This window comes from Dendrobates tinctorius, unplaced genomic scaffold (genome assembly GCF_039654945.1).
Source record: "Dendrobates tinctorius isolate UK_male_01 unplaced genomic scaffold, ASM3965494v1 ptg000111l, whole genome shotgun sequence".
In the NCBI taxonomy this organism is placed as follows: domain Eukaryota; kingdom Metazoa; phylum Chordata; class Amphibia; order Anura; family Dendrobatidae; genus Dendrobates; species Dendrobates tinctorius.
The window spans coordinates 37,150,272-37,176,056 of record NW_027361779.1 but is presented as its reverse complement, the minus strand read 5'-3'; the positions used below and the strand labels follow the sequence as shown (position 1 = coordinate 37,176,056).

At 45.4% G+C, this 25,785-nt stretch overlaps 1 protein-coding gene across 1 annotated transcript in view; it reads right to left on the bottom strand.

Moving 5' to 3' along the window:
* Positions 1 to 25,785, bottom strand: part of ME1 (malic enzyme 1) — a 458,080-nt gene that overhangs the window by 185,495 nt on the left and 246,800 nt on the right. Inside the window, exon 6 of the mRNA XM_073589660.1 lies at positions 25,335 to 25,438. Coding sequence (XP_073445761.1) covers positions 25,335 to 25,438 — 104 coding nt within the window. The remainder of the gene's footprint in view (positions 1 to 25,334; positions 25,439 to 25,785) is intronic.

Sequence of the window (25,785 nt, the reverse complement as noted above, 5' to 3'; positions counted from 1 at the left end):
ACCCACTCTGCCCTGGGACTACAGCCCTGCCTGTGGAGGGCTATAACATCATTGCTGCACCACACCATCGGTCCCAGAGGATCTGTCTGCAGCGTCGGCTTAACATCTTCATTGCCAAACACCACAGGTGGCGTCACGACTTATTCATTCACACTGAACATTTACAATGGGCGCCCAGGGCCACGGGCCGGGTCCCAGCTACCGTGACATCTCCCATTGAGGCTCACCGGGCCCGCTACCGAGTACCCCACAGCCCTGGGTGTGAGGGCGTCCAATTTTGGCACCATTCCCCGGAAAACTCGGGCAAGTACTTTGGCCTAAAATGCCTGGGTAGCCCAATTTGACTATGGTTCACTTAGTGACATCTGCTGCATATGTCTGGTGGATGTGTGCACAGCGTGTATGGATCAGGCTCACTAGCTGAGACCACTCCATACTGGGTGGGTGCCAACTGTGTTTTCCGCCAGCACCGGAGTTTAACTGCTGCAATTAGAGCAGTTCCACCTGTCCCTTCCGGTGCCCATCAGCCCCAATTGCATTGATAGCATTGTCATGACAACGGGGGGCTTACTGAAGGACCCTGTTTCTGTCAAGTTTGTACACCTAATACGACAACCCTGTTGTCACTTTGCCTCACTATAAAAAAAAAAAAAAAAAATCAAATATACTTATGGATCTCAAAATAGTTATGATAAAAAGTAAAGCTCTAAATTTCCCATATTTCATCAAATGCCTTAAAGAGATAACCTAGTAGCTACACAGTACGGCAAAATAACATGAGCCTTGTTTTACTCTTTAAACTGGTAAACTGCCTTATTAAAAAATACCTTTAATAAATTGGGTGCAGGATTGACCAGACGAACCAGTTAGGTTATAGCTGTCATATTTCTGTACCGGTTAGAAAATAAAAGCTGTGATCTAATTTGGGGACAGTAATCCATATCTCAGACAAGGATTGTTTTATGAATCAAGCAGATCATTTGTAGCAAGGTTGTAAAATATGATCCCATCTGGCTGTAGTCTGACTGCAGAAAGAGGCCGCAGTTTATTACAGGGAAGATCATCCAAGTGTAGGTGAAATTCATCCACATATTCTTATTCTGCCTCTGACTGATTAGTTAGATAATCATGTTAGGAAGTATTATTGAGTAACTGGTATTTGACAAAATTTGTTGCAGGTTCCGACAACCCCACGTGATATGAATCAGTTTTTACCAAGAGTCATCTCATTTCTATTTTATGCATACTGTTTTTAATTTGAAAACAATGATCGAGCGGATCCCACCACACGTTACCTAGTAGGTTTTATTGGAAGCTTCCTAGCAAAATATTACAAAACTTTTTCCAATATAATAAGAAGACTGATAGGTAACATAAATTGGTAGACGTTTCCTCCTGCCATGCACTATATTCCCAATGTCTGATCTAATGTGCTTTATTCACTCTCCATAAGTCCATCACTGAGTCTTCTGCTCTTCCTAGTGTCCGGTTTTAGCTGCGGTGCTGAGATCATGTCACCAGCAGGAGCAGCGGTAGCAACTTAGAACTAGACCTAGCAATGGTGAGTAAAGCCCTGTTTGTTTTTAATAAGAAACTGCACCCAGGGACTAGGATTTTCTAAAACTTTACAACCCCTTTTAACTGATGCTAAATAGAAAACACAAAGAGGTGAGCCTTCAGTCAAGCAGGAGAAGATTGCACTGAATAGGGAATAGAGCTGGAGTGACCAAGGCTTCAGATCTACAGCTTCATTTGCATATTCAATTTAAATGCTGATTTCTCGGTAATGGAGGAACGGACTGGCCATGTAAAAGTGTTGCTGGACTTGTCTTTGAAAGAGTTGCATGTCCATATAAATAGTTTGGGGGTGGAATCCTGCAGACAGAGTTAGAATTATGACTGTGAAAATGACAAATGACTGTTAAAGGGCTATTATGGATTTTGCAAATAAAAGTCATATATTGAAATGTTGAACAGTTCCCCAACATACTTCTTGTGCATTCTTATGCAATAAGTAATGTAATTATTACAGGTCTAGAATTATTTACATCTACTGGAAGCAATCAATAAAGGTGTCTAGTTTATGACTGCATATTTACACTTGTATCTAAATATACTTGCTATGGTAAAGTGGTTTGTTGGGGACACTTGGCACCCAGCAGATGGGGACACTTGCCGCACCAGTAACTCTGTAGCTATGATTAATGTCTTATTGCATCATTGCATTATTTACATGTTTACTTATAAAAAAATAACAAAGCTGAATATACCATACAGATCAAACAACTGCTAAAAAGCTTTTGTAATACCATATGTTGAAATAAATACTTTAACAAGGAAACAGATAATTGGTTTATAAAGTATCAATATCTGATAATAACCCTTCCCTTAACATAGAATGAACATTTTGCTGTTGTCAGATCCTTGTTACAAGATGACTGTAGAAGGGAAGTGCCCCAAAATGTACATATACAGTATATATATATATATTGCATGTTGCCCATGTATTTCAAATATGTATGTTTATGCATATATATATATATATATATATATATATACACACACACACACACACACACACACACACACACACGATCCCACCCACATGTATTCCACATAAATAATGCCCCCACTAGTGTCCCAAATGTAGGTGGAGAGCCATGGATTTCGTGTGTGTCTCAACGGCCTTAAGACAAAGAAAGGTCCAGCCATGTGCTAGTAGAATAGTTAGTTCAGGATGAGGGGATGAACAAGCACCGCATCTTCTTATCACCACCACTCACGCTGAAATCCTCAGGCCTCTCACTCTAGGACAAGACTTCTGAGTAATGAAGCATGGGAAGGGTCTGCGCATGCTTGCATAAGGCTGCGACGCTCCTCTTGACATCAAGACATCTTGACTAGTGTTGAGCATTCCGATACCGCAAGTATCGGGTATCGGCCGATATTAGCTGTATCGGAATTCCGATACTTAGTTCCGATACTTTTTTCATATCGAATACCGGAATCGGAAGTTCCCATAATGCTAGGAGCCCGCTCGATTTGATTCAGCCAATGGGGATCCTCAGAAGTGTGGGCATATCCTGTTAGGCATGTAGGCATGTTAACTACTGGCATGGCTGTGATTGGCTGCTGAAATGATGTCATGATGCACTATAAAAAGCGCTGCAGCCGCCATTTCTGGTCACTCTGCTGTGAATTCAGTTAGGGACAGGCTGCTGTTGAAGACTGTGAGGGACAGTTAGAAATAGCGATTCCACAAAACATATAGTGATTAACCCAGGCTACATAAACCACCACTGTAGCTTGCTTTTCCCTAGCAGCGCTGTTTTCACAGCTGTCTGCAAGGGCTGTGTGAGTGCAGACCCACGCTGTGTAGTGTGTCCTGCAGGCACGTCTGCTTGTAGGCCGGCCAGCGTGTGGCTCTGCCTCATACACATTTTTCTTTTATTGCTGCTTTTTTTTTCTCCTGTATAGTGTGCTTCCATACGTATCCATATACGTTGGTTGCAAACACTAAAGGAGTGGACAGCGGAGCCTTTCAGCAGCCTTTCAGTGCTATAGCCCATTTCTCTGCACTGTTTTTGGCTGTCTGATAGGTCTCTCTGTGTGTGAGTGCAGCTCACGTTGCAGTGTGTTCTACAGCCACCGCTAGCTGTAGTCCGCTCAGCGTGCGTCACTGCCTCATACATAGTCCTTTTTTTGCAGCTAATTTAGCCAGATTTTTGCTCCTATATTAGTGTGCTTCCAACTGCATCCATTGTCATTGGTTGGTTGCAAACACTATATAGGATTAGATAGAGGAGCCTTTTTGCTGGCTTGTGCCCTTCAGGGCCAGCCAGGCTAGTATCACCCTATTTTTTGGAGCCTCATCAATTGCATTGTAGGTTAGCTTCCTGCATTGTAATCGCTCCAAAAAGTTTGTGATACTATAGCTTTCAAATTTTGGTCACATCCTTTCCTTTCCCCCCACCCAAAAAAAAAGGAAATAAAGTTCACCAAACACTCCACTTTACAGTTGTCTAGGCCACATTAGATCATTTTAAAGTGTAGTACACACACTCTTAGCCAAATTCTTATACTGGTTAGCAGGTGTTCAGGAATAAGAACACTAAGCCACCCCTTTTTTACTTTTCTGCCTATCTTTATCAGTCTACCAAGATGAAGAAGGCAGGGAGTAAGGCACGTGGTCGTGGCCGTGGAGTTTCAGCAGGGAGAGGACGGGGGGATTCAGCAGGGAGAGGACGTGGGGATTCGGTATCTGCTGCGGCCACCAGTGACCCGGCATCCCCCACTTTTACCAGGCAACAGTCCTTCATGCGCAGCTTTGTAGGACCTCGCCGAACCCCACTGCTGCGTGACGAACAAATTGAAGCCGTTGTCGGATGGATGGCAGCTAACGCATCCACTTCAATGACTTCTGCATCCTCCCAAGGCCAGAGCACTGAAGAGCAACCATCTGTCTCTTCACCACCTGCCAAATTGCCCAGGCAGTCTGAGAGCCCTGGACTGGAGCCATCTCAATCTTTACTTCTGTTCTCAGAATCTGTTGGCTTGGAAAGAGGTGGCCAGCCAAGCAGCATTCTAGAGCGTGAAGAAGAGGGAGTATGCAGTGATGCGCAACTGCTTTGTCCCTCTGAATCTGAAGAGGCGGGTGGGCCAGTGCCTATGGTCAGCACACCTCAGTATGCATCAGATGATGATGAGACTCAGTTGCCAATTTCTGGTGCGTACGGTGCTGGCGAGACAACCCAGGACCAGCCGGTGCTTGAAGAGGGGAGTGGAGATTATGAGGTCCTTGACCCATCATGGCGTCAGCCACAGGAAGGTGGTGGGAGCAGCTCTGAGGAAGAGATTCCCCGAACGGCCAAAAGAGGAGGGAGAGGGCGGGGGCAGACTTGGTTGCCTGTAGCCTCCACTTTGGCACCCGTGAGGAGCAATCCTCTTCCAAAACACAAAACGGGTGCTCCCAGGACTTGCAGTGCGTGGTCTTTTTTTGACACAGTTGCAGATAACATTTGCTTTGTCAAATGCAAGCTGTGTCATCAGAAAGTGAAACGAGGGAAAAATGTGACCAACCTCAATACCACAAATATGTGGAAACATGTGCGTACCAAGCACGAGGTGGAGTTACACAGACACACTGAAGATGTAGGCCAACCTTCAGCAGCACCTACCACCTCTTCAGCTCGTGTTGGGGCCTCTTCCTACAGCTCACACACAGCTGGTTCGGCTTCCTCACTGGAACGCCATGGAAGAACCACTGCCACTGTTGTCCAGAGACCCAGTGAAATTCCACCCACTGAACCACGTTCGCAGTCATCAGCACACTCCCAGGCCACTCACCAGCAATCGGTAGCACAGGCATGGGAGAAAAAGCGGCCATACTCGGCAAACCATCCCTGAGCACTGGCTCTGAATGCCGGCATTGCCAAACTACTGGCCCTTGAGATGCTGTCATTCAGGCTGGTGGAGACTGACACCTTCCGGAACTTTATGTCATTGGCAGTTCCACAATACAATGTGCCCAGCCGCTTTTATTTCAGCAGGCAAGCTGTCCCTGCCCTGCAAAAGCATGTGGAGGGAAAAATTAAAAATGCGCTACTAAATGCCGTCAGTAGCAAGGTCCACCTGACCACCGATGCGTGGACCAGTAGCCATGGACAGGGACGATACCTTTCCCTCACTGCCCATTGGGTCAATGTTGTGGAGCCGGGTACAGATCTGGAGAGTGGCTCTGTACGTATTCTGCCAACTCCAAGGATTGCAGGAATGCAGTCTGTACATATTGAGTCCTCCTCCTACTCTAGTTCCTCGGAATCAGCACTGCGTGAGCCTGTTAGGCCAGATATGAGCACAGGTGTGGCCAAACGTCAACAGGCCATCCTTAAATTAATTTCTTTGGGGAATCGGAGCCACACAGCACAGGAGCTCTGGAATGCCATCAAGCAGGAGAGCGATGTGTGGTTTGTGCCAGCGAATCTCCAGCCAGGTTTGGTAGTGAATGACAATGGCCGAAATCTAGTGGCAGCTCTGGGCCTAGGCAACCTCACTCACATACCATGTCTGGCACACGTGCTCAATTTGGTCGTACAGAGCTTTCTGAGGGACTATCCGGATCTTGATGCACTGCTGCACAAGGTTCGCCTAGAGTGTGCTCACTTGCGGCGTTCCAGCATGGCAAGATCGCGCATTGCATCTCTGCAACGCCGATTCCGCCTGCCAGAACATCGCATCATATGTGACCTCCCCACCAGGTGGAATTCAACGTTACATACAGTGGGGAAAAAAAGTATTTAGTCAGTCAGCAATAGTGCAAGTTCCACCACTTAAAAAGATGAGAGGCGTCTGTAATTTACATCATAGGTAGACCTCAACTATGGGAGACAAACTGAGAAAAAAAAAATCCAGAAAATCACATTGTCTGTTTTTTTTTCATTTTATTTGCATATTATGGTGGAAAATAAGTATTTGGTCAGAAACAAGCAATCAAGATTTCTGGCTCTCACAGACCTGTAACTTCTTCTTTAAGAGTCTCCTCTTTCCTCCACTCATTACCTGTAGTAATGGCACCTATTTAAACTTGTTATCAGTATAAAAAGACACCTGTGCACACCCTCAAACAGTCTGACTCCAAACTCCACTATGGTGAAGACCAAAGAGCTGTCAAAGGACACCAGAAACAAAATTGTAGCCCTGCACCAGGCTGGGAAGACTGAATCTGCAATAGCCAACCAGCTTGGAGTGAAGAAATCAACTGTGGGAGCAATAATTAGAAAATGGAAGACATACAAGACCACTGATAATCTCCCTCGATCTGGTGCTCCACGCAAAATCCCACCCCATGGGGTCAGAATGATCACAAGAACGGTGAGCAAAAATCCCAGAACCACGCGGGGGGACCTAGTGAATGAACTGCAGAGAGCTGGGACTAATGTAACAAGGCCTACCATAAGTAACACACTACGCCACCATGGACTCAGATCCTGCAGTGCCAGACGTGTCCCACTGCTTAAGCCTGTACATGTCCAGGCCCGTCTGAAGTTTGCTAGAGAGCATTTGGATGATCCAGAGGAGTTTTGGGAGAATGTCCTATGGTCTGATGAAACCAAACTGGAACTGTTTGGTAGAAACACAACTTGTTGTGTTTGGAGGAAAAAGAATACTGAGTTGCATCCATCAAACACCATACCTACTGTAAAGCATGGTGGTGGAAACATCATGCTTTGGGGCTGTTTCTCTGCAAAGGGGCCAGGACGACTGATCCGGGTACATGAAAGAATGAATGGGGCCATGTATCGTGAGATTTTGAGTGCAAACCTCCTTCCATCAGCAAGGGCATTGAAGATGAAACGTGGCTGGGTCTTTCAACATGACAATGATCCAAAGCACACCGCCAGGGCAACGAAGGAGTGGCTTCGTAAGAAGCATTTCAAGGTCCTGGAGTGACCTAGCCAGTCTCCAGATCTCAACCCTATAGAAAACCTTTGGAGGGAGTTGAAAGTCCGTGTTGCCAAGCGAAAAGCGAAAAACATCACTGCTCTAGAGGAGATCTGCATGGAGGAATGGGCCAACATACCAACAACAGTGTGTGGCAACCTTGTGAAGACTTACAGAAAACGTTTGACCTCTGTCATTGCCAACAAAGGATATATCACAAAGTATTGAGATGAAATTTTGTTTCTGACCAAATACTTATTTTCCACCATAATATGCAAATAAAATGAAAAAAAAAACAGACAATGTGATTTTCTGGATTTTTTTTTCTCAGTTTGTCTCCCATAGTTGAGGTCTACCTATGATGTAAATTACAGACGCCTCTCATCTTTTTAAGTGGTGGAACTTGCACTATTGCTGACTGAATAAATACTTTTTTTCCCCACTGTATGTTGGAGCGGTTGTGTGAGCAGCAGGCAGCAGTAATGGAGTACCAGCTGCATCAGGCGCAAACAAGTCGCACTGTGCGCCGGACACACTTCACCACCACTGAGTGGGCCACTATGAGGGACATCTGCCAAGTTTTGCGTGCCTTCGATGACTCCACGCGGATGGCCAGTGCAGATGATGCACTAATCAGCATGACTGTCCCCCTCATCTGTCTGCTTCAAAAAACCTTAGGCTAGTTTCACATTTGCGTTTTTTTTCGCGGTAATTTAGCGCTAAATAGCGCATGCGTTTTTTTTTCCTATACTTTGCATGGGATGCGCTTATGTGCGCATACACATGCGTTTGTACGCGTTTTACCGCGCATGCGTTTTTTTGCGGTATGCGCTCGGGCGCACAAAATGCAACTTGTTGCATTTTTTGTGCGTCCGATTTGCCTCAAAAAAACGCATGCGCGCGCAATGCGTTTTTTTACAGCAAGACACCCATTATAAGTCTATGGTGAGCATATGTGCGCATTGGCATGCTTATGTATGCGTTTTTTTGCACATGCGTTTTTTTTTACCATTAGTTTAGACAATGGAATTTAGGGGTGTGGGTAAAGTTAGGGTTAGTTAAGGGGGTTTAGGGTTAGGGTTAGGGTTAGGGTCAGGGTTAGGGTTAAGTATGGTTTGGTTAAGGGTTAGGGTCAGGGTTAGGGTTAGGGTCAGGGTTAGGGTTAAGTATGGTTTGGTTAAGGGTTAGGGTCAGGGCTAGGGTTAGGGTTAGGGTTAGGGTCAGGGTTAGGGTTAGGGTTAAGGTTAAGTATGGTTTGGTTAAGGGTTAGGGTCAGGGTTAGGGTTAAGTATGGTTTGGTTAAGGGTTAGGGTTAGGGTCAGGGTTAGGGTTAGGGTTAGGGTTAAGTATGGTTTGGTTAAGGGTTAGGGTTAGGGTCAGGGTTAGGGTTAGGGTCAGGGTTAGGGTCAGGGTTAAGGTTAAGTATGGTTTGGTTAAGGGTTAGGGTCAGGGTTAGGGTTAAGTATGGTTTGGTTAAGGGTTAGGGTTAGGGTTAGGGTCAGGGTTAGGGTTAGGGTCAGGGTTAGGGTCAGGGTTAGGGTTAGGGTTAAGGTTAAGTATGGTTTGGTTAAGGGTTAGGGTCAGGGTTAGGGTTAAGTATGGTTTGGTTAAGGGTTAGGGTTAGGGTTAGGGTCAGGGTTAGGGTTAGGGTTAAGGTTAAGTATGGTTTGGTTAAGGGTTAGGGTCAGGGTTAGGGTTAAGTATGGTTTGGTTAAGGGTTAGGGTTAGGGTCAGGGTTAGGGTTAAGTATGGTTTGGTTAAGGGTTAGGGTTAGGGTTAGGGTTAGAGTCAGGGTTAGGGTTAGGGTTAGGGTCAGGGTTAGGGTTAGTAAAGTCATGGTTTGGGTTAGTGTGAGTGGCCACCTAATGTTGGAAAAAACCGCAAACGCGGTAAAAACGCACTAAAAACGCATACAAACGCTTAAAAACGCTGCGTTTTTTTCATGCATGCTCATAAAAATGCTTGAAAAAAAATGCAGCAGTTGTATGCTTTTGTATGCGTTTTTCAATGCGTTTTTTTGCGGGAAAAACGCGCTGCAAAAAAAAGCAAGTGTGAAACAGGCCTTACAAGCACTAAGTGAGGAGGTTTTTGAAGAGGTCGAGGATGAGCAGTCAGAAATGCCATCTGCTTCTGGCAAGTCTGCGCAACGTGCTTCCACACAAAGGCCCAGGCAAGGGACACTTAGTGAGGAGGATGACGAGGAGTCAATGGAGGAGGAGGAACACATCTCTCCAGAGGAGGGAGGTACACAAGGCTCTAGTAGTCAGTGTGTACAGCGAGGGTGGGGTGATGCTGAGCAGGCAGAGATGCTGCCTCAAGCTGGGGACAGCGTTTCCGGTCCAGTTGGCAGTCTGCAGCACATGGTTGATTTCATGCTGCAGTGCTTGTTAAATGACCGCCGCATCGCCAACATTCTCCACACGGCTGATTATTGGGTGTACACCCTCCTAGATCCTCGCTACCGGGACAACTTACAAAGCCTCATACCACAGTTGAACCGGGAGCGAAAAATGCGGGAGTACCAAGAAACACTTGTGCAGGCCATCATGTTCTCCATTCCCCCCACAAGTGTTGCTGGTAGTGCTTTTCAAACCAGCCATGTGGGTAGAGGCAGTGGAGGAAGCTCTGCACAAAGAGGTAGCAGAGGCAGTGCCGCAGGACAAGGCAAGGCCAGTATGGCCCAAATGTGGAAAAGTTTTGTGGGACCGCCACAAACGCCTACACCATCACAGACGGCTCCAGTCAGCAGGAGGCAACGTTTCCGTCAGATGGTGACAGACTACTTGTCGTGCCCTGTTAGTGTTCTCCCAGACGGCTCTTCCCCGTTCAAGTATTGGGTCTCTAAGCTGGATACATGGCCAGAGCTTAGCCAGTATGCATTGGAGGTGCTGGCTTGCCCTGCTGCCAGTGTATTATCGGAACGTGTCTTTAGTGCTGCAGGTGGTGTGGTAACAGACCGTCGCACGCGACTATCCGCCGATAATGTTGACCGGCTTACTTTTGTGAAAATGAACAAGGCCTGGATCTCACCTGAATTTGCCAGTCCTCATCCAGAATAAATAATTGGCTGGCAACAGGATCCAGGTCTCCTGTTGTGTTCATGTTTCTATGACCTGAACTTTATTTCCTGGGCTACAGCAACGCCCGTTGTTGCTCAGAAGTGCTGTCCGCACAGACAAAACACTCGCTCATGTGTAAGTGGGGTTCGGTAACGTCAGCTGATCCCCTGCTGTGTGTACGGCAAACTCTCCTGCTGCCTACAACTTCTGACTACCTCTGATTTAATATGTTCTCTGATTTGCCCTCTGTCTCCACTCTGTTTTGAGTATTTCCTCCGGCTTACAACACCGCCTGTCTCTGCTGTCAAGTGCCGTCTGCACAATCCACACTTGTTCCTGTGGTACCTGGGTCCTGTAACATCTGCTCATCTCCAGAGTTGAGCACGGCAATGTCTCCTGCTTTGTCTACATTCCCACTACTTGTAGTGGAAATGTGGACAGAGCAGGAGACATTGCCTGACTCACCTCTAGGGAGAAGCTGCTGTTACAGTACCCCAGTAACACAGGAACAAGTGTGGGTTGTGCAGACGGCATTTCAGAGCAGCAACTGGCGTGGTTGGAAGCCAGCGGAAATACTCGAAACAGAGTGAAGACAGAGGCCTAATTGGAGTACGTTGACAGTTAGTAGTAGTCTAGAAACAATCGCAAACTGCCACCAAGTAGGCCTCGGCCTACTACCTGATTTTCCCTGGGCTCCGACACCGCCAGTTGGTGCTCAGAAGTGCTGTCCGCACAGACAAAACACTCGCTCATGTGTAAGTGGGGTTCGGTAACGTCAGCTGATCCCCTGCTGTGTGTATGGCAAAGTGTCCTGCTCCCTCCACAGTCAAACAACCTCAGATTTACACCTGGCTCCAAGTAGGCCTCGGCCTACTACCTCATTTTCCCTGGGCTCCGACAACGCCAGTTGGTGCTCGGAAGTGCTGTCCACACAGAAAAACACACTCGTTCATGTGAAAGTGGGGTTCGGTAACGTCAGCTGATCCCCTGCTGTGTGGCGGGAAAACTGCTGCTGCCTCCAAATTTTAGCTACTTCAGATTCAAACATTCTCTGATTTGGCCTCTGTCTCCACTCTGTCTCTAGTATTTCCCCTGACCTCCAACACCGCCAGTTCCTGCTCACAGTTGCCGTCCACGCATTCCACACGTGTTCCTGTGTTACTGGGGTTCTGTTACGTCAGCAGATCCCCCAATGTGTGTCCGCCACTGTCTCCTGCGCTGTCCACCTTCCCACTGCAAGCGGTGGGAATGTGGACAGAGCAGGAGACAGTGGCAGACACACATCAGGGGATCTGCTGACATTACAGAATCCCAGTAACACAGGAACACGTGTGGATTGGGCAGACGGCTACTGTACGCATAAACTGGCGGTGTTGGTGGTCACGTGAAATCCTGGAAACAGAGTGAAGACAGATGCCTAATTGGAGCACGTTGACAGCCTGTTGTAGCCTACAAACAATCTAAAACTACCACCAAGTAGGCCTCGGCCTGCACCCTGGTTCTCCCTGGGCTCCAACAACGCTAGTTGGTGCTCGGAAGTGCTGTCCACACGGAAAAAGACACTTGTTCATGTGAAAGTGGGGGTCAGTAATGTCAGCGGATCCCCTGCTGTGTGGAGGGCAAACTGCTGCTGCCTCCAAATTTAAACAATGTCTTATCTTAAACTGCCTCCAAGTAGGCCTCAGCCTACAAAATGACTATCCCTGGGCTCCAACATCGTCAGTTGTTGCTCGGAAGTGCCGTCCACACAGAAAAACACACTCGTTCATGTGAAAGTGGGGTTCGGTAACGTCGGCTGATCCCCTGCTGTGTGGAGGGCAAAGTGTCCTGCTCCCTCCAAAGTCAAAATACCTCAGCTTTACACCTGGCTCCTAGTAGACCTCGGCCTGCACCATGATTGTCCCTGGGCTCCAACACCGCCAGTTGGTGCTCGGAAGTGCTGTCCACACAGAAAAACACACTCGTTCATGTGAAAGTGGGGTTCGGTAACGTCAGCTGATCCCCTGCTGTGTGGAGGGCAAACTGCTGCTGCCTCCAAATTGTAACTACTTCAGATTTAAACATTCTCTGATTTGGCCTCTGTCTCCACTCTGTCTCTAGTATTTCCCCTGACCTCCAACACCGCCAGTTCCTGCTCACAGTTGCCGTCCACGCATTCCACACTTGTTCCTGTGTTCCTGGTGTTCTGTAACGTGAGCTGATCCCCCAATGTGTGTCCGGCACTGTCTCCTGCGCTGTCCACCTTCCCACTGCAAGTGGTGGGAATGTGGACAGAGCAGGAAACATTGGCAGACAAACATCAGGGGATCTGCTGACATTACAGAACACCAGTAACACAGGAACACATGTGGATTGGGCAGATGGCTACTGTACGCATAAACTGGCGGTGTTGGTAGTCACGTGAAATCCTGGAAACAGAGTGGAGATAGATGCCTAATTGGAGCACGTTGACAGTCTGTTGTAGCCTACAAACAATCTAAAACTGCCACCAAGTAGGCCTCGGCCTGCACCCTGGTTCTCCCTGGGCTCCAACAACGCTAGTTGGTGCTCAGAAGTGCTGTCCACACAGAAAAACACACTCGTTCATGTGAAAGTGGGGGTCAGTAACGTCAGCTGATCCCCTGCTGTGTGGAGGGCAAAGTGTCATGCTCCCTCCAAAGTCAAAATACCTCAGCTTTACACCTGGCTCCTATTAGGCCTCGGCCTGCACCATGATTGTCCCTGGGTTCCAACAACGCTAGTTGGTGCTCGGAAGTGCTGTCCACACAGAAAAACACACTCGTTCATGTGAAAGTGGGGGTCAGTAACGTCAGCTGATCCCCTGCTGTGTGGAGGGCAAAGTGTCCTGCTCCCTCCAAAGTCAAAATACCTCAGCTTTACACCTGGCTCCTAGTAGGCCTCGGCCTGCACCATGATTGTCCCTGGGTTCCAACAACGCTAGTTGGTGCTCGGAAGTGCTGTCCACACAGAAAAACACACTCGTTCATGTGAAAGTGGGGTTCGGTAACGTCGGCTGATCCCCTGCTGTGTGAAGGGCAAAGTGTCCTGCTCCCTCCAAAGTCAAAATACCTCAGCTTTACACCTGGCTCCTAGTAGGCCTCGGCCTGCACCATGATTGTCCCTGGGCTCCAACACCGCCAGTTGGTGCTCGGAAGTGCTGTCCACACAGAAAAACACACTCGTTCATGTGAAAGTGGGGTTCGGTAACGTCAGCTGATCCCCTGCTGTATGGAGGGCAAACTGCTGCTGCCTCCAAATTGTAACTACTTCAGATTTAAACATTCTCTGATTTGGCCTCTGTCTCCACTCTGTCTCTAGTATTTCCCCTGACCTCCAACACCGCCAGTTCCTGCTCACAGTTGCCGTCCACGCATTCCACACTTGTTCCTGTGTTCCTGGTGTTCTGTAACGTGAGCTGATCCCCCAATGTGTGTCCGGCACTGTCTCCTGCGCTGTCCACCTTCCCACTGCAAGTGGTGGGAATGTGGACAGAGCAGGAAACATTGGCAGACAAACATCAGGGGATCTGATGACATTACAGAACACCAGTAACACAGGAACACATGTGGATTGGGCAGATGGCTACTGTACGCATAAACTGGCGGTGTTGGTAGTCACGTGAAATCCTGGAAACAGAGTGGAGATAGATGCCTAATTGGAGCACGTTGACAGTCTGTTGTAGCCTACAAACAATCTAAAACTGCCACCAAGTAGGCCTCGGCCTGCACCCTGGTTCTCCCTGGGCTCCAACAACGCTAGTTGGTGCTCAGAAGTGCTGTCCACACAGAAAAACATACTCGTTCATGTGAAAGTGGGGGTCAGTAACGTCAGCTGATCCCCTGCTGTGTGGAGGGCAAAGTGTCATGCTCCCTCCAAAGTCAAAATACCTCAGCTTTACACCTGGCTCCTAGTAGGCCTCGGCCTGCACCATGATTGTCCCTGGGTTCCAACAACGCTAGTTGGTGCTCGGTAGTGCTGTCCACACAGAAAAACACACTCGTTCATGTGAAAGTGGGGGTCAGTAACGTCAGCTGATCCCCTGCTGTGTGGAGGGCAAAGTGTCCTGCTCCCTCCAAAGTCAAAATACCTCAGCTTTACACCTGGCTCCTAGTAGGCCTTGGCCTGCACCATGATTGTCCCTGGGTTCCAACAACGCTAGTTGGTGCTCGGAAGTGCTGTCCACACAGAAAAACACACTCGTTCATGTGAAAGTGGGGTTCGGTAACGTCAGCTGATCCCCTGCTGTGTGGAGGGCAAACTGCTGCTGCCTCCAAATTGTAACTACTTCAGATTTAAACATTCTCTGATTTGGCCTCTGTCTCCACTCTGTCTCTAGTATTTCCCCTGACCTCCAACACCACCAGTTCCTGCTCACAGTTGCTGTCCACGCATTCCACACTTGTTCCTGTGTTCCTGGTGTTCTGTAACGTGAGCTGATCCCCCAATGTGTGTCCGGCACTGTCTCCTGCGCTGTCCACCTTCCCACTGCAAGTGGTGGGAATGTGGACAGAGCAGGAGACATTGGCAGACAAACATCAGGGGATCTGCTGACATTACAGAACACCAGTAACACAGGAACACGTGTGGATTGGGCAGACGGCTACTGTACGCATAAACTGGCGGTGTTGGTAGTCACGTGAAATCCTGGAAACAGAGTGGAGACAGATGCCTAATTGGAGCACGTTGACAGTCTGTTGTAGCCTACAAACAATCTAAAACTGCCACCAAGTAGGCCTCGGCCTGCACCCTGGTTCTCCCTGGGCTCCAACAACGCTAGTTGGTGCTCAGAAGTGCTGTCCACACAGAAAAACACACTCGTTCATGTGAAAGTGGGGTTTGGTAACGTCAGCTGATCCCCTGCTGTGTGGAGGGCAAAGTGTCCTGCTCCCTCCAAAGTCAAAATACCTCAGCATTACACCTGGCTCCTAGTAGGCCTCGGCCTGCACCATGATTGTCCCTGGGCTCCAACACCGCCAGTTGGTGCTCGGAAGTGCTGTCCACACAGAAAAACACACTCGTTCATGTGAAAGTGGGGGTCAGTAACGTCAGCTGATCCCCTGCTGTGTGGAGGGCAAACTGCTGCTGCCTCCAAATTGTAACTACTTCAGATTTAAACATTCTCTGATTTGGCCTCTGTCTCCACTCTGTCTCTAGTATTTCCCCTGACCTCCAACACCGCCAGTTCCTGCTCACAGTTGCCGTCCACGCATTCCACACGTGTTCCTGTGTTACTGGGGTTCTGTAACGTCAGCAGATACCCCAATATGTGTCCGCCACTGTCTCCTGCGCTGTCCACCTTCCCACTGCAAGGGGTGGGAATGTGGACAGAGCAGGAGACAGTGGCAGACACACATCAGGGGATCTGCTGACATTACAGAATCCCAGTAACACAGCAACTCGTGTGGATTGGGCAGACGGCTGCTGTACGCATAAACTGGCGGTGTTGGTGGTCACGTGAAATCCTGGAAACAGAGTGGAGACAGATGCCTAATTGGAGCACGTTGACAGTCTATTGTAGCCTACAAACAATCTAAAACTACCACCAAGTAGGCCTCGGCCTACACCATGATTGTCCCTGGGCTCCAACAACGCCAGTTGGTGCTCGGCAGTGTCTTTGGCACGGGGACTCCCTGTTGCCCAGCCTGGTTCCAGCACGCCTGCTGTTTCCGGGTAGTGTCAAGGTCACTATGCCACCAATCCGTTTTCCTGTCGTCTTGCGGCCGGGTTAGCCGACTCTACGGTGCCTACAGTTTAGGTGACTCCTATGTGGGCTGCAGGAACTGGCACTGAAGGCTGGATCCGTAGTGCCAATGGGACATGGACCCCCTGTAGGACTGTGGGTTTCGGTAACTGCGGCTGGCTTGCGGCCTGGCTACTTTGCTTTCAATGGGTACCTTCTGCTACCCACCCGGGTTCCAGCACTGTCTGCTGGTTCTCGCCAGAGCCTTTGGCCTAGGTGCCTCCATCTCGGTATCCGAGGTCCAGCACCGTCAGCTGGTCCTTGGTAGTGCTTTCTAGCACAGGTACCTCCTGCCAAGTAACCGTGGTCCAGCACCGTCAGCTGTTCCTCGGTAGTGCCATTGGCTCTTGTAGCTTTTGCTACCCATCTGGGTTCCAGCACCGTCACCTGGTTCTCGGCAGTGTCTTTGGCACGGGGACTCCCTGTTGCCCAGCCTGGTTCCAGCACGCCTGCTGTTTCCGGGTAGTGTTAAGGTCACTATGCCACCAATCCGTTGTCCTGTCGTCTTGCGGCCGGGTTAGCCGACTCTACGGTGCCTGCAGTTTAGGTGACTCCTATGTGGGATGCGGGAACTGGCACTGAAGGCTGGATCCGTAGTGCCAATGGGACATGGACCCCATGTAGGACTGTGGGTTTCGGTAACTGCGGCCGGCTTGCGGCCTGGCTACTTTGCTTTCAATGGGTACCTTCTGCTACCCACCCGGGTTCCAGCACTGTCTGTTGGTTCTCGCCACAGCCTTTGGCCTAGGTGCCTCCATCTCGGTATCCGAAGTCCAGCACCGTCAGCTGGTCCTTGGTAGTGCTTTTTAGCACAGGTACCTTCTGCTTAGTAACCGTGGTCCAGCACCGTCAGTTGGTCCTCGGTAGTGCCATTGGCTCTTGTTCCTTCTGCTACCCATCCGGGTGCCAGCACTGTCTGCTGGTTCTCGCCACAGCCTTTGGCCTAGGTGCCTCCATCTCGGTATCCGAGGTCCAGCACCGTCAGCTGGTCCTTGGTAGTGCCATTGGCTCTTGTTCCTTCTGCTACCCATCCGGGTGCCAGCACTGTCTGCTGGTTCTCGCCACAGCCTTTGGCCTAGGTGCCTCCATCTCGGTATCCGAGGTCCAGCACCGTTAGCTGGTCCTTGGTAGTGCTTTTTAGCACAGGTACCTTCTGCTTAGTAACCGTGGTCCAGCACCGTCAGTTGGTCCTCGGTAGTGCCATTGGCTCTTGTTCCTTCTGCTACCCATCCGGGTGCCAGCAATGTCTGCTGGTTCTCGCCAGTTTCTCAGCCTTCTTGTACCTTCTGCTACATTTCCAAGATCAAACTTTTTGAAATTGTCTTTGGTAATCCTTATTGATCTCCATGACGATGACCCTGATGATGACGACCCTGAAGACCACACCAAAGAAGACCAGAAATATGACCCTAAATAATAAGACCAAGAGGACAAAGAACATGAAGACAACCACCAAGATACAGAACAAAAGACAGAAGAACAAGAAGCAGAAGAAGCAAAAGCAGAAGAACAGAAAGCAGAAGAACATTAAGCATAAGACAAAAAATCAGCATAGAAGAAATCAAAATTATAAGCAGAAGAAGACTAATCAGTAAATGGGGGTGAGTCCGTTCCTCCTCGTGGTGCCCCTGGAAAATGCCTGCTGCTGCAGGCCAAACTGAACGCGGACAAATCCTGTTGTAAATCTTTTGTGACAGGCAGAACGTAAGGTGTAATCTTATAACTTTTATAGATAAGTACTACAGGAATGCCTGTCACCATAAGAAAATGAAGAAAAAGAAGAATAGGAAGAAGATGAAGAAATAGCATATGAAAATTAATAATAGCTGAATAAGAAGAATATGAAGAATGGAAAAAAAAAATTAATGGGAAGAAGGTGAAGAAGAAGAAGATGAATAAGGTGAAGAAAAAGTTGATGAAAAAAATGCTACTGCTGCGGATCATGAAGGAGAAAATGTGGTAGAAGTACAAAAGAAGGTGAAGAGCATGGAAGTTGCGAAACATACATATCTGACTAAATATAAAAAAGTTAACATAGTCAATATCTTTTTAACTCCGAACGTCTTGAAAAAAAAAATTGGAATTAATGCTATGCCATGTGATTTGAATAAACCACTATGCTTTTAATGTCTCCTCCACCTCCCACAATACATTCTACATGATTCTTATTTGTTTTCAATTATGTAGAATTAGCCAACAAGGAAATAAAGGCCTTTTTTTTAATTCCGATACCGGAAGTCCCATTGACTTGAATGGGACTTCCAGTATCGGAATCGGCGATACCCGATATTTTTTTCGTATCGGGCGATACCATCCGATACGATATTTTTGGGTATCGAACGGTATCGCTCAACACTAATCTTGACCTTTTACACACTTGCGCAGAACCTTCCCAGGTCTCAACAGAGCCGGAAGTCCTGGCCTAGCATGAGAGATCTGGGCATTTCTGTGATAAAGAGATGGGTGAGGACAGGGCAATAAACACATGAGATGCAGAAGGGCCAGAGAGTTGAGCGGTGAAGTGAATATAAAAATTGTTTTTCATTTTTAGATATTACTTTCATTATGTGCTGGGCTCTGGAGAGACCACAGAGCATGAAAAGGGACATTAAATTTGAGAGGAATGACTATTCTGTGCATCAAATATCCTGGGAGAATCAACAAGACCAGGCGAATTCAAAGTTTTCCACTACTGATGTTAATTTGGAAATAAAGAACTAAAAATAGTTACTGTATATTTCACATTTCCATAGGTTATGAAGCTACATAACAGAAAATAAGTAATATACACGTTAGTTAAATATCTCCTAAGCAGATATAATATAGTCATCATTTCCCTATTTATAGGACTGATAGTTACGACAATAAGTCAATTTCATTGTTACTTAGGCCTGTTTCACACTTCAGTTTTTGTCCATCAGTCAAGATCCGCCATTTTGCAAAAAAAAAAACGGATCCGCCATTTTGCTTGGCGGATCCGTTTTTTTTCCCATTGAGTTGCATTACCGGCGGATCTTGACGGATGGCCAACCGTTGGATCCGTTTTTTTGCGGATCCACCAAAATGTTGACGTACGCCGACTTGCCCAAACGGAGCATGTAACATTTTTTCGGGCGGCAGGATCCGCACTTCACACTGCGCATGCCCGAAAGACTTCACTCAGCCTGAAATTTAACCCTAAAGTCTGTTCTGGCGGCAGGAAAAAAACTCTCTCTCTCTCTCTTTCTCTCCTCCCCGAGCTACGGTTCCTTTAAAATTCTTCATTCATCGGATACGTAAAAAAAACGGTCCGGTGGCATCCGTTCACATCAGTTTACCAACGGATCCGATTTTAACTCACACAAAAAACTGAAGTGTGAAACAGGCCTTAAAGATAGGAAAAAAACCTAAGCAAAATAAAAAATGAATTGGCTAATGTTTCCCCATTAGAAAGCTAGAAAGTAACAGTACTGTAAACACTGAGCACAATCCAAAATCTAAATGTTGGCTTTCTCACTCACCCTATTATGGTAAGGATATGTATATTTTGCTGTTCAAATCTAAAATAAATGTCTGGCAAGTATTCGTGAAAAAGAGTAAGCACATTTGATAATGTGAGCTGGAGTTGGCATGCTGCTAGACATGTGTTTAACTTATAGTTACAATTTAACACCAAGGACCTTGGAAATATACAAGTCGTAATAGTTCTCACTTTATACCCTTATTATCAAGTTATTTTGATACTTTGTTTCCACATATGATCTTACTTCATACACCTAAAACTGTTTCTCTGCACATATATGTTTTATAAGAATGACGTCCAAGTACTGAAGAGCAGAACCAAGATTAAATAAAGGTAGATAAATTCCAAATCCTTATACGAGTTGTAATTGATTGGTATTCTATTAAATTGGTAGCTCTTCACTATTTAAAGAAAAAAATAGGACAAAACCACCACCAGCCAGTAGATAATCTGATATGCATGTCCTACAGATATGTACCGTATACCTGATTCTGATTGTCCTGCCTCATAGAAGGGAAAGAAGGAATGGGCATGTCAAATTTTAACATGTCCCATACATTGTTCCCATGGGAGATAAACCAGTCTTCCTTCTCCTTCAAAATACCATAAGTCTTTCACAACATACTAAGAGGTTCCTCAAATTGCCAATTCCTAATGGTAATTCAATAGGACATGCTTTCCTTGAAGAGTGGGCTTATATTGAAAAATGATTGTGCTACAATTTACTTCTCCCTAAAGATTTGAAATTATACTCCCCCATTACACATCATTCCATCCTACTTTAGAGAAGTATATTACGTAAATGAAATCAAGGACACCCATCTACTATTAATTTCATTCCTAGAGCAGGATTGCATGGCCTATACCTCCCCTTACACTGGCATGTCACTCTCCAAAAGAAGAGATGTTCCCCCTAGACACCGCTGAAGGGTAGCTTCTCAGACAGCCAAATCAGATCTCATACTTTGCACTTAGGAGGGGTAAAAACCAGAAATATGTGTCTGCAAATTGAGATTCTGGTTTGAAGTCATGACAAGGCTCATTAAAGGGTCGATATTGACTTTAACGATTACTACTTCCAATAGGTAGCACTTCCTCTCTGACTAGGCAATTTGCATATCTCATTTTCAGAAACCCCTCCTTTAAACCAGGTCATTCCCTAAGCTCTTTCAGCTGGTGGATCAGCAGTCATATTATTTTTCTATCCGTATACAAAATAAATTTCAACAAAAATATGGCAACCCACCCCACCTGTCCCTGTAGATGTAGGACTATTGCAAATTTTTAATTTTTAGGTTTACTTGTACACCAACTTATGAAGGCACCTAAATATACTTATTTTGAATTGATATGCCACAACTCCCCTTTTAAGCCGCAGGGGGCATATCCTACCTATTCTCAAATTTCAAAGCTTCTTCTAGGATACAAAACTTACATAAATTCATGGTCCAATGAGAACTTGATCAAGATCTAGAGGTTGACTTATCTCAATAACAGCACATCTGAAGCTCCATATCGACACGTAGTTATCAAGCAGCCCTTGCTGAAACTACTATTAAGATACTGCATGTCTTCTCCTTTTAGGGATCCACCATTAATAACCTTCCTATTACCTCTCTGTTTCTGGGGTCACCAGGAAACAGGAACACATCTTCATCTATAGGGCGGTCTGACCAGGTTGCTTGGATTATAGTCCAAAATTTGTAATTTAATAAGCACCACCATAGAAAAAGGTTGTACAAAATCTTTCTCAACATAACTAAGCAATATATGGAGCTGTGCTGTCCCGGTCCTGTACACTGCGTACGTCTGGTCGCTGCAGGAGCAGCAAACACGGACCCTAAGAATAAATCATCAATATACAGTACATAGAAACATAGAATGGTAGAGTTGGAAGGGACCTCCAGGGTATTCATGTCCAACCCCCTGCTTAAAGCAGGATTCAATAAACCATCTCCGACAGATGTCTGTCCAGCCTCTGTTTGAAGACTTCCATTGAAGGAGAACTCACCACCTCTCGTGGCAGCCTGTTCCACTCATTGATCGCCCTCATTGTCAAAAAGTTTTTTCTACTATCTAATCTGTATCCTCTCCCTTTCACTTTCATTCAACTGCGTCTTGTGTTTCCATGTGCAAATGAGAATAATGATGATCCCTCTACACTGTGACATCCTTTCAGATATTTGTAGACAGTTATTAAGCCTCTTCTTAGCCTTCTTTTTTGCAAGCTTAACATTCCCAGATCCTTTAACATGTTCTGAACAAGTCCTTTAGCTCATTAGCTCCACAGTATAGTGTGGTACCTACATATGAATCTATAAGTATAGTTTCTTTGTAAATGAGGTTTCATATGGTATTTTTCTTAGTGTGCACTTATTTCCCCAGCACCACAGTACATAGCAACATGTGCAATGTAGTGAAGTCCTGGCTGTGGCATAGAAATGTAGAGAGATGTTTCCAGGAATGACTAACAAAAGGATCCTCTCACAAGGTAGCATGTGTGAAACAATATGTAGCGGAGAGACTTTCCAGCTCCCATTAAAAAAAAAAATAGAAACAGCTCATAATCTGAAAATTAATTGAAAAGCTATCTGCACCAACATAACTTGGATCTCCTGTAGTAATACAGTGTAAAATGTGGATTGAATAGGAAACCGTTTCTCTGAAATATGGCACTTCTCTTGCCACATCCACATGAACTGAGATCCTGGCAACATTTCCTCCTGCTGTAACCAGAGCCTGAGCGCGGTCCCAGACTTCTCCATGAGTCCGGCAAAGTTACTTCTCATATTTTGAATGAAAGAATGTGTCTCCTTCAATGTAATGAAGAGTCTAAAGTAAGTTTATAGAAAAGACATTAGAAAACTAAACTAACCATACGGCTGCACATTCTTTCCTATTTTGTGATATGAAGTCAAACAAAGGAGCCCTCTGTGGAGAAAGTAACATTTTATATTTGCTTGTACCGGTTTAGCTATTTTATAATCCACGGCAGACAGTCAGGTATAATGCACATATTAGCTTTCATATGCTAGGCTCACTTCTCCTTTCTGAATTTTCTGTATTTCCTATAGGTGCTTTTCATCACGGTACGAGTACGATGTATATTGAAATGGAAAAAAAATGCAGAAACATTGCTTTTAAATGTAGGTTTATATATATTTTGTGTTTTAGGTGGTGTAAAACTGAGACCAGAGTAAAATGGGGGTACCTTGAGGAATCTAAGGCTTAACATATATTCTGGTTGTTTTGACACTTTTCTTCACTCCTTATTTCCATACAATGGCATGTAAAAGTTTGGGGAGCCCTGGTCAAAATTATTGTTATTGTGAACAGTTAAGCAAGTTGAAGATGAAATGATCTCTAAAAGGGCTGAAATTAAAGACACGTTTCCTTTGTATTTTAGGCAAAAAAAAATATATTGTCAGTTTATTTTATTTTTTTCATTTTAAAAATTACAAAATGAGAAATGGGCTGATGCAACAGTTAGGGCAACCTTGGAGATTTGTGTGCTCAGATAACTTTGACCAAGATTTCAGGCCTTAATGAGCCTGTTAGGGTTATGACTTGTTCACTATCATCCTTAGGAAAGGCCAGGTGATGCAATTTTTCCAGCTTTATAAAAACCCAACCTACTCTAACTTTGTGCCAAAAATAGCCACCATGGGTTCTTTTATGTAGCTGCCTAGCAGTCTGGAAATGAAAATGGTGGAGGCCCACAAAGCAGGAGAAGACTATAAGAAGATAGCCAAGAGTTTTCAAGTTGCCCTTACCTTAGTTTGAAATATAATTAAAAAATGACAGTTAACAGGAACAGTGGAGGTCAAGATAAGGTCTGAAAGACTAAGCAAAATTTCAGTAAGGTGCTTGTATGATTGCTAGAGAGGCAAATCAGAACCCCTGCTTGACTGAAAAAGACATTAAAAGAGTTGTGGTACATTGTTCTACTGTTCAGAGACATCTGCATAAATATGGCCTTCATGGAATCCTGCATCCTCACCATAAAATTCAGCGTCAGAAGTATGCAAAAGAACATCTAAACAAGCCTGATGCATTTTGAAAAGAAGTCCTGTAGACTAATGAGGTTAAAATAGAACTCTTTGGCCACAATGATTAAAGGTATGTGTGGAGAAAAAAAGGGCACAGAATTTCCGGAAAAGATCATCTAGCCATTCATTATGCATGGGGGTGGATCATTCATGCTTTGGGTTTATGCTGCACCTAATAGCATGGGGAACATTTCATACTTAGAGGGCAGAATGGATTCAATGACATTTCAACAAATTTGTGATGCAAACATAACACCATCTGTAAAAAAGCTGAAGTTGAAAAGAGGATGGCCTCTACAAGTGGATAATGATGCTAAAACCACGTCAAAATCCACAATAGACTTCATCAAAAGGCGGAAGCTGATGGTTTTACAATGACCCTCATAGTCCCCTCATCTGAGCATCATTGAAAATCTGTTGCTAGATCTCAATAGCAGTGCATGGAAGATGACCGAGGAATCTCACAGAACTGGAAGAACTTTCCAAGGAAGAATTGATGAAAATCTCTCAAACAAGAATTGAAGGACTCTTGGCTGGCAACAAAAAGTGTTTCAAAGAGTAGATTGTCCAGTTCAACGATGACGTGAAAAAAATAGGTTCTTTATTCACTTAAAACATTCTCAAATAGAGGATAAAAAATCAGCATAGATAGTTACAGAGCATTGCGCTATCAACGCGTTTCTGGTGTCCAAGCACCCTTAACAAAAGGTGTTTACAAGCTGTGATACTTGCAAAAGGGGGTGTTATTAGGTACTAACCATGCAAGGAGCCCAATATTTTGCAATGACCTATTTTCTTTTTTGTAATTTTTAAAATGTAAAAGCTGAAAATATATATATATTTTTGCCTAAAATACAAAGGAAATGTGTCATCTTTAAATTTAGGCCTTTTTAGAGATCATCTCATCTTCAACTTGTTTGACTGTTCAGAATAACAGTAATTTTAGCCAGGGGTTGCCAAATTTTTACATACCACTGTATATGTTCCTTTGATGTTTTGCTATCTTCAGTCTAAATCTACAATGTGCACATTATAATAAAAACATGGAAAACCATTAAGGTGTGTTCAAATTTTTGACTAGTGCTGTGCATTACCAACTCACCGAAAAAGGACATAAATTTAAAGAAAGCATTGGCTCGGTCATGATGAGTAGGTGTGCTGAAGTCAGAATCTCATCATTCATTAGGAGACATACAGTAGACCTCTTAATGAACCCAGCACAACTGACAAGCAGCATGCACCTCCATGTGTGCGCCACGCCACAAATCTTACTGTAGTCGGGTACTGATGTAATATTTGTGGCATAAGCAACCCTATCGTCATAAATTTGACAAGCAGATGTTGCCATGCCCCCGTCCCAACCCAGTTCTGCCCACTTTGTTGGAGGAGGGCAAATAAGGCTTGAGAATGCCATAAGTTGCAAAATTTTATTGCGGTCTTAAGATGTGCCAACATTTTGAGACTTTTCTACGCTTTTTACTCCATAATACTGACGTAAAAGCTTTGACGAATCAGGCCCTTTAACTTTATTGTAATATGCCTACCTTTCAGTCACAGCTTTCATGAATTCCTCCACAAGGTCATCGTAAGCCTTCCCTCTCACTCGCTTGTGTCTTAGTCCAATGTAGAGAGGATCCTGTAGTAATTCCTGCAAAACAAAATGTTATTAGTATGATTAAAATACAGGTCCACAACAAACTAAACAAAAAATTGACAAAATAAATGATAATGAAGGCAAATATTATTAGCTTCTACTATTCCACTCTCTGAAACTGAAGGATCCATTTTCAAGGGACTTTAAAAATGATAACAGTAGGCATTTAAAAGGAATCTGGGGGTACATGGATAAAGTAACATGCTGTAGATATTAGGTAATAATAAAGATTTTTAAAACTTACATAGAGAAAAGTTTGACCTTTTACAACTCCCACGGACATTAATATTTTCCTAAAGTGAAATCATTACTTCTATTAAACCGCGGGATAGGACGAAGTT